We start from the raw sequence: 8289 nt of genomic DNA, 5'->3' as shown, positions 1-8289 counted from the left end.
CTTCTCGAGACAAAGATTTTCTATGTAACAGTCTTGGAACTCCCTTTGTAGACCAGGCTGGCCTCGAACTGACATCTGCCTGCCTCTGCCTCCCGGGTGCTGGGATTAAAGGTGGGAGCCACCACTGCCAGGCTGGAGTTTTTGGGGTGTAGATGTGCGATAATTTCGCTGTAATTGGCCCACTGCAATTGCAAGTACAATAAAACGGCAAGCCGCGGGTTGGTTGGTGGCGCTCACCTTCAATCCCAGCACTTGTGAGGCAGAGGCAGGCAGATCTCTTGTGAGTTCGAGGTCAGCCTGGTCTACAAGAGCGAGTTCCAGGACAGCCTCCAAAACAATACAGCGAACCCTGTCTCAAAAACCAAAATAAAAAAACATAAAAAAAATAGAACGGCGAGCAAGGAACATTTGACAAGTGCTGATAAACATACACCTTTTGGGGAAGGGGGTGAGGAAGAGGATTTTGGACAGGGTTTCTCTGTGTAGCCCTGGCTGTCCTGGAAATGGCTCTGTAGACCAGGTTGGTCTTGAACTCAGAGACCCGCCTGCCTCTGCTTCCTGCAAAGCACATGCCTTTTAAACCACAATCAAGATATGGCTGACTTCTAATGAATGACAGAAGCCTAGAAGCTTGAGTGAGGCATTTCTACAACTGGGTCAGCTCGTCCTTAGTCATGCTTTTCTCTTTTTATTTAGATAGTTCAGGCTTGCCTCAAGTCCACTAAGTGGCCCAAGAGGACATTGAATCCCCCACCTTGTCTCTGCCTCCCTCCTGAGAATTTCAACCACACACCTGTGTTGATATGCCTGGTTTTTACGTTTTTTTTTTTTTTTTTGTTTTTCGAGTCAGGGTTTCTCTGTATTGTTTTGGAGGCTGTCCTGGAACTTGCTCTGTAGACCAGGCTGGTCTCGAACTCACAGAGATCCGCCTGCCTCTGCCTCCGTAGTGCTGGGAGTAAAGGCGTGAGCCAATGCTCTTTGTCCTACTCTCCTAGCACCTCTGGCAGTTGTCACTTTCCTTCCGTTTCGCCAGACACTTTTTCCTAGCGGATCCTTGTCCCTCCTTTGCTGGCCTCTGCCCCTGAGCTTCCAAGCTTAATCTTTTGACAGCCCTTTAAAAAAAATTAAAAACCACTCGTATGTGTTTTGCCTGCATGTGCGCATGGAGTACATGCCTGGTGCTCAGGCCGGATGAGGGTGTCAGTCCCCCACAAGTGGTGTGGGCTCTGGGCACCAAATTCAGGCTCTAACTGCAGAACTATCTTTGCCAGCCCCAAAGGCTTTCCTTTTGATTGTCCCAAACGTCACTTTCTCCAACGCCGCTATCCAAACCCGTGCCACCATCCCCACGGCGTCATTTCGGTAACTTAGATCTTCATGGGGCCGGAGACAAGGCTCAGCGTTTAAGAGCAAGTTCCCTCACCCTGGTTTGAACCCCAGCACCCACATGGGGGCTCACAGCTGTCTGTAACCCTAGTCCCAGGGGATCTGATGTGTTCTTCCCATCTCCATGGGCACCAGGCACATACATACACGCAGGCCAAGTATTTATACTCATAAAACAATATGTTTAAAAATATTTTTAAAAACCTCCATTTCTGAGTCTGTTCCCCAACATGAAGACAGGCATGTCCAAGCTCTCAACAAGAAGACATTGCTATCTACAAAGTGCACGTGGAGATCCCTCCTCCTCCTGCGCCTCCTTCAGAACTCAACCCCTTGTGACTACCGCAAGTGTTCCCCTAACCCTTTCCAGAGCGCAACTGTACTGCTGGCTCCGATGAACTGAGTGCTGAAGTGCAGCCTCACCTGCACTTCAGTGAGGACTGCCACACAGACACAAAAAGACACCGGTTTCCACTGTTTATTACTAATATAAAAAATTAAAAAAACAAAACAAACAACAACACCTCTCACTCCTCTTGCCCACACACCTCCTGACCTCCCTTAGGGCCAGCTCAAAACCCAACGTGCTCACTGCCGTTTTCACAGAAAACGCCCAGTGCCAGGGCTGTGAGAGAAGAGGGTCAGAGGTGTCCACCCAAAGACAGGACGAGGCCAGGTGGAGTCACAGAACTCAAGTCAAAGGAAAGGGCCGGTGGCCTCACGATAGGGCCTAACTAAAACGAGTCAGGCAGGAGCCGAGTGGTGAGTCCTGCCTGCGGCTTCACAAGGTATCACTGGCCTGTGTCAGACCCAGAATGACGGACACCAGGAGGGAGGGCAGGACGGGGAGGCAGTCTGAGGAGTCTCCCGTTCTCCCATGCTGGGAGGTGGGTGAAGTCTAGAGGGCACCAAGAGCCTTGCTCAATTTGGCAGAAAAACTTATCTGGAGTTGGGAAGTCACAAAAATGTCACGGACACCGAGGAAGGCTATGAGGGGACGCACAGTTTCACAAAGCACAGTGACCACAGGCCTTAGCGGTGGGGCTCATGCTACTCACAAGAAACTAGGACGTCCAAAAGCAGGGGGAGGCTGTTGGGGGAGCAAGCCTGTTCCAGTCACTCAAACCTGACCCCACGGCCAGACAACCTGGTGTGTCTCCTGTGCAGTCAAACACCAGGGCTTCACATCCAAGGACTTCAAACAAGCAGTCGAGGACATAAGACTGCGCCGGGGGAGGGGGTCTCGGGAACTGGGGGGCAATACTGGGGGGGGGGGGGCAGGTGCGCAGATGCACAAGCAACAGCACCAAAGGTCTCCTGTCTGGCAGTCGTTTGGCAGAGGGGAAGATCCAGGGGGCAGTGGAAGGGAGCAAGATGGGGTCCCGATGGCCTCTGGAGCCTGGATCAGAAGACCGCACGCACCGCACACCAGTGACAGCCACAACTCTGGACCCCTGACCGGGGAGATGATGAGTGGGGTGGACATGTCACCGACTGAAGGTGACAGAAGAGCCTTGAGTAGCTATAATGGGGCCACCAGGTCGGAGGGCTCCGTCCAGCCTGGGTGGGAAGGCACAGTCTCACAGAGGAGGTCCGTTGACCCCCGGATGGTAGAAGGCACACAGGTCTTCGTAGCGACAGTGGCCCTTTTTGGAAAAGTGTCGGCAGACAGGGCGGTCAGACTTGTCTGTGAACAGGTGAGAAGGACAGCTTAGACCCCAGCAAGAGCTGGGCGGGGTGGCTCAGCACGCTGGAGGTGCAGACAGGAAGCCTCACAAGTCTGAGGCCAACCTGTCCTCCCCTCACCACACACACACAAAACAACAGCTTCTCCTCCCCTACCCATCCCCCAAAAAATCCCAAGAAAGAACATGAAACAGAGTGAGCCAATGTTTCTACCACACATTGTTTCACAAGTATTCCGCTTCTTTCTGTTTTTGGTGACAGGGGTGGAACACAAAGCCTTGGGCATGCCACAGCGAACTTGCTCAACCACCGAGCAAGACTCCCAGACCACCTAGTGTTTTGGAAAGACTTTCTTTTTTTAAATTTTTTTTTTTCGAGACAGGGTTTCTCTGTGGCTTTGGAGGCTGTCCTGGAACTCGCTTGGTAGTCCAGGCTGGTCTCGAACTCACAGAGATCCACCTGCCTCTGCCTCCCGAGTGCTGGGAAATTTTATTTATTTATTATACTGTCTTCTGCTTGTGGGCCAGCAGGGGGCACCAGATCTCACTCAAGGTGGTTGTGAGCCACCATGTGGTTGCTGGGAATTGAACTCAGGACCTTTGGAAGAACAGTCAGTGCCCTTAACCCCTGAGCCATCTCTCCATCCCCGAAAGACTTTCTTTCTAAGGGAAGAAAGATGTTCAGGATCTACATGTATCCGCCAGCTAAGAGGCTGGCAGCTCAGTGGTGGAGGAGGTCCTTAAACGCATTAATTCCCAGTGCCGCTCAGGGACAGCCCAAAGAAGAGGCCAGGGTGAGCATGCTGGCATTCAGGAAAAGGCAGAGGCAGAACAGGGCCGGCCTTACCTTCCATCATGTGGGGGCCGTCCCTGGGTGGGTAGATGTTCTTGGCAAGAGACCAGCTTTTGAGCCTTCGTGGATTTCTTGGCTCTGTGTGAAAGCTTTCCCTAAAGGGACCCCCATGGCCTGGCCCAGGAAAAGGAGGTTCAGTATTGATGCCCCACCAACCACGACCATATGGACTACATCTAGGACGGAGGCCTCCTCGAATAGGGCCTCTGCCCCGGGGAGGAGGTGGGAGGCTCAGCAGCGGTGGAATCATTGGTCCCCTTGATCCTGGAGGGCCCCTGTGAAGAGCTACAGAGAAAGACAGGAAGGGTGACTGCTGGGCAGCTAACCCCTGCCCAAAGACCCTCCCCCACTCGTGGCAGCAAAGCATCCTGACACATCCCTTGAGGGCACAAGTCAACTATCACATCTTTACCTGGGCTCCCGTCACCAGGACCCCATGTAGCTAGAAAATTACTGAGCTAAATCCCCAGCCTGACTTCTAACCTGACATAGCCGTGCATCTCTGCCTGGCTTTGAACTCTGGCTTCCTTCATGAATCATGAGATTCATCCAGGTTTGTCTGGAGTGGTAGTTTATTAACTTTCTTTGCAGTGTAGTATTCTATCATATGCATCCTCTCTCTGATGATAGATATGTGGGAATACAGTGTGTGGCTTTTTTTGTTTTTCGAGATGGGTTTCTCTGTGGCTTTGGAGTTCTGGAACTCGCTCTGTAGATCAGGTTCATCTCCAACTCACAGAGATCAGCTTGCCTCTGCCTCCTGAGTGCTTGGATTAAAGGTGTGGGCCACCACAGCCTGCTGAGATTTCCGATCTCAGACACAGCAAAGGAACCTCTTTTTTTTTTTTTGCCAGGCATTGGTGGTCCACACCTTTAATCCTAGCACTCGTGAAGCAGAGGCAGATAGATCTCTGTGAGTTCGAGGCCAGCCTGGTCTACGAGAACGAGTTCCAGGAGGACAGCCTCCAAAACAATACAGAGAAACCCTGTCTCCAAAAAAACAAAAACAAAAGATCCTTTGTTTGTTTGTTTGTTTGTTTGTTTCCGAGACAGGGTTGCTCTGTGTAACAGCTCTGGCTGTCCTGGAACTCGATCTGTAGACCAGGTTGACCTCAGACTCACAGAGATCTGCTTGCCTCTGCCTTCCAAGTGCTGGGATTAAAGGCGAGTGCCACCAATGCCTGGCCAAAAAATAAATAAATAAATAAAAGAGGTTTCTTTACTGTGTCTGAGATCGGAAATCTCAGCAGGCTGTGGTGGCACACACCTTTAATCCAAGCACTCAGGAGGCAGAGGCAAGCTGATCTCTGTGAGTTGGAGACGAACCTGGTCTACAAGAGCTAGTTCCAGAACTCAAAGCCCAGATCAACTATTTTTTTCTAGACAGGGTTTTCCGGTGTGGCTCTGGTTGGAACTCTGGAGACCAGGCTGGCCTTGAACTCAGAGATCCTCTTGCCTCTAACTCCAAATCCGCTACTTTTAAGTATATGGTTCACGTGCAGTGAAAGATTTGTTTGAACAAGCCCTTTCCTCATATTTCCAAAAGCCCCAGGAGTCCATTTTCTGTTGTTTCTATGAATTTGACTGTAGATAACTCATGTACTTTCTTAGAACAGTGTGCTCAAGATTCACCCATGCTACGGCACTAACATTTTCTTCCTTTGTAAGATGAAACAATATCCCATTGAATCCATACATTTTGTTAGCTTGATGGCAGCCTGGGCTACCTAGCAACTGTCACAAAAATTCCAACCCCCATGCTTTCAATTCTTAAATATAAATCTCAAAGCGGAACTGCTGCCTTCTGTGACAAAAAAAATAGTTACCTATTTTTACTTTTTTTTGGGGGGGAGGGGTTCAAGACAGGATTTCTCTGTGGCTTTGGAGGCTGTCCTGGAACTAGCTCTTGTAGACCAGGCTGGCCTCTAACTCACAGAGATCCACCTGCCTCTGTCTCCCAAGTGCTGGGATTAAAGGTTTGTGCTATCCGGGCCTTGGTGGCTGCACACCTTTAATCCCAGCACTCGGAAGGCAGAGGCAGGTGGATGTTTATGAGTTGGAGGCTGGGCTGGACCAATAGCCTCCAAAACAATACAGAGAAACCCTGTCTTGTAAAAACCAAAAAAAAAAAAAAAAAAAAAAAAGGTATCCAATTGAGGTGCCATCACTTGCTGCTGACGGAGTCCCTTCTTTGGTTTCATCTTTACACGTTCATAAATGTTCATATATTCACAAACCCGATTCCACTCAGACAGGATCTAATGATGTATCCCAGGCTAGCTGGTCTTGATTTGCTAAGTAGGAGAGGCTGGCCAGGAGCTCCTGATCCTCCTGCCTCTGTCTCTCAAGCATTACAAACTTAACTGAGATCATTCTGCGAAAACCACAAAGGCCATAGCTACTGTAGTTTACACCAGATCTGCCTCTGTGGAACACCTTGGTAGTGTCCCACTGAGAGCCTCTATGCTTCCCTACGAGGGAGAATGCCATCTCTACACAAAACAACGGAACAGGGACAGACTGTCAAAGCCTCAGACCTAGGAGCCGATCTGGAAGGAAGCCACCGTTATTTCCAAATGGTTAACACGCCGACTTAGGTTAAAACACAACCTCTGTTTTAAAAGTCTGTCATGGCCGGGCTTTGGTGGCGCACGCCTTTAATCCCAGCACTCGGGAGGCAGAGGCAGGCGGATCTCTGTGAGTTCGATGCCAGCCTGGTCTACAAGAGCTAGTTCCAGGACAGCCTTCAAAACCACAGAGAAACCCTGTCTCGAAAAAACCAAAAAAAAAAAAAAAAAAAAAAAAAAAAGTCTGTCATGGGTTTTTCTCCAACCCTTCTCCTCACCTGACTTGGGATCGCCAGGCTTTCCGTTAGCCATGGGGGGAGGGCCCAGAAGGCTGGGTGGTCCTAAGAGCAGACGTGAAAACAGTCATCAGAAGCGTGCAAAAGGACGGGTCATCTCTTTCTTATGCTGTCTCTAGTCATCTTTCTTTTTTTTTTTTTAAACCAGTGAAGTCAGATATATCCACTCAGCAGTGCCGCAACCGCTCACCCCGTCCCTCTGCAGAGTTGTTCGAGACTGAGCAAAACAGTGGAGATTCCATCAGAGAGAGTAACAAGACGTCTCTTTTAACAGCTCTCGCCTCACAGCGCTGCATCCACAACATGCCCAGTGATGATTTCCACACACCCCAACCCCTCACCTTCACTGTTGGCCCATCATATTTTTTTTTCTTCTCTCCTTCCCTCGGGGGAGTAGGTTCACAGAAGGCTGCACTTTCACCTAACCAGTGGAAGTGTGGTCACAAATTGTCTTCCCGTTCATCACAACCTGTAACATCGCTGCCGCCCCTCTCCCCCCCAATTCTGCGGCTGCGCAAGCCAGCCAACTGCTCAGCCGCCACCTCCCCTGCCTTCTCCAGAAGGGGTTAGGAGCCAGGCTGAGGTCGAGGGTTCAAGCAAGCCAACTCCTCATTCAAGCTTCCACCGGCAGCCCCCCGGCCCCACCCCAGGCCCCCTTCCACGCGTGCGCCCTTCCTCCTTCCGTCAGAGCCCCCACCACCGGCACCGCGATGCTCGCCCAGCCCCTGGCCCGCTGACAGGCGTTTGCACGCCGTCCCCCTCACCAATGGGACTCTCATCCTCCTCGTCTCCGGGCTCGTCCCGGTCCCACAGTGCGGGCTGTTGTTGTGGCGGCGGCGGCGGCTGTTGCTGCTGCTGCTGCTGATTCTGCTTCTTTCGTTTCGGCATCGCGGCTGCGGCAATGGCTGCAGCAGACTTTGGAGGGCAGTGAGGCAGGGGCACACGACTAGCTCCGTTTCCGCTTCCGGGTGGGCGGTGGGGCTGGGAAACTCGAGCTTTCGCCCCGCCCGGCAGGTTGTGGGTACGGGGGGGGGCTAAGGGGGTCCCCGCTCGCCCCGCCGCTCACGAGGAGGCTCTGCTCGCTTGCTCGCCCAAATCGTCGTCTCCTCCCCACGTGGGAGAGCACATCCCCCCCGCCGCCGCGGGACAGTGACGCACACATCTGGCAGACTTGGGGGGGCGAGGAGCCCGGCGCACCCTGAGGTCGCCACATCCGGTCCCCCGGGTCACCATGGCAACGCCCGCAGCCGCCACTCGGCGCTCTCTGACCTCTCTTCCCTAAGTCCTGGCCCCGCTGGCGTTCTGCGCTCGCCCGGGCGGCCGGTGAGCCCGCCCCGCAGCATCCTCCTCCTCATCCTCCTCCCCCTCGCCGAGTGCACACGCCACAGGCGGGTGGTGGGGCGGGGGAACCAGGGAGGTGGCAGCCAGCGCAGCCGCGCAGCTTCGGCTCCCATGCCGGGCGCCATCCCCGGCGGCTGCCTCGCGGCGGGGCGTGTCCTCGC

The 8289-nt window shown here is 52.6% G+C and overlaps 1 protein-coding gene across 2 annotated transcripts; it reads right to left on the bottom strand.

Annotated features, from left to right (window-relative positions):
- Positions 1–1850: 1850 nt before the first annotated feature.
- On the bottom strand, positions 1851–7898 carry Prr3 (proline rich 3). 2 transcript variants are annotated; one of them, XM_013126346.3, is made up of 5 exons: positions 7552–7695; positions 7129–7208; positions 6770–6832; positions 3919–4209; positions 1851–3073 (listed from the first exon to the last, which is right to left on the bottom strand). In XM_013126346.3, exons 3-5 carry the CDS (start codon positions 6801–6803, stop codon positions 2967–2969), a joined length of 432 nt encoding a protein of 143 aa, XP_012981800.1. In that variant the 5' UTR covers positions 6804–6832; positions 7129–7208; positions 7552–7695; the 3' UTR covers positions 1851–2966. The 2 variants fall into 2 exon arrangements, with proteins under 2 accessions (XP_012981800.1, XP_005087648.1); XM_005087591.4 differs by lacking the exon at positions 7129–7208 and having other exon boundaries at positions 7552–7898.
- Positions 7899–8289: the final 391 nt, after the last annotated feature.

Source organism: Mesocricetus auratus, unplaced genomic scaffold (assembly GCF_017639785.1).
Source record: "Mesocricetus auratus isolate SY011 unplaced genomic scaffold, BCM_Maur_2.0 Super-Scaffold_100027, whole genome shotgun sequence".
NCBI lineage: Eukaryota > Metazoa > Chordata > Mammalia > Rodentia > Cricetidae > Mesocricetus > Mesocricetus auratus.
Note: the sequence above shows the minus strand (reverse complement) of the source record. Positions and strands in the feature narration are given on the sequence as shown.

Bases quoted from the DNA above. Each gene is read 5' to 3' on its own strand.
- Prr3 (XM_005087591.4), bottom strand. From the start codon at position 7,675: ATGCCGAAACGAAAGAAGCAGAATCAGCAGCAGCAGCAGCAACAGCCG. The intron at 6,833-7,551 runs GTGAGGGGGACG...GTCTGCTCTTAG, and splicing joins GGAGGATGAGAGTCCCATTG to GACCACCCAGCCTTCTGGGC. The intron at 3,074-3,918 runs GTAAGGCCGGCC...ACCTGTTCACAG, and splicing joins CGGCCCCCACATGATGGAAG to ACAAGTCTGACCGCCCTGTC.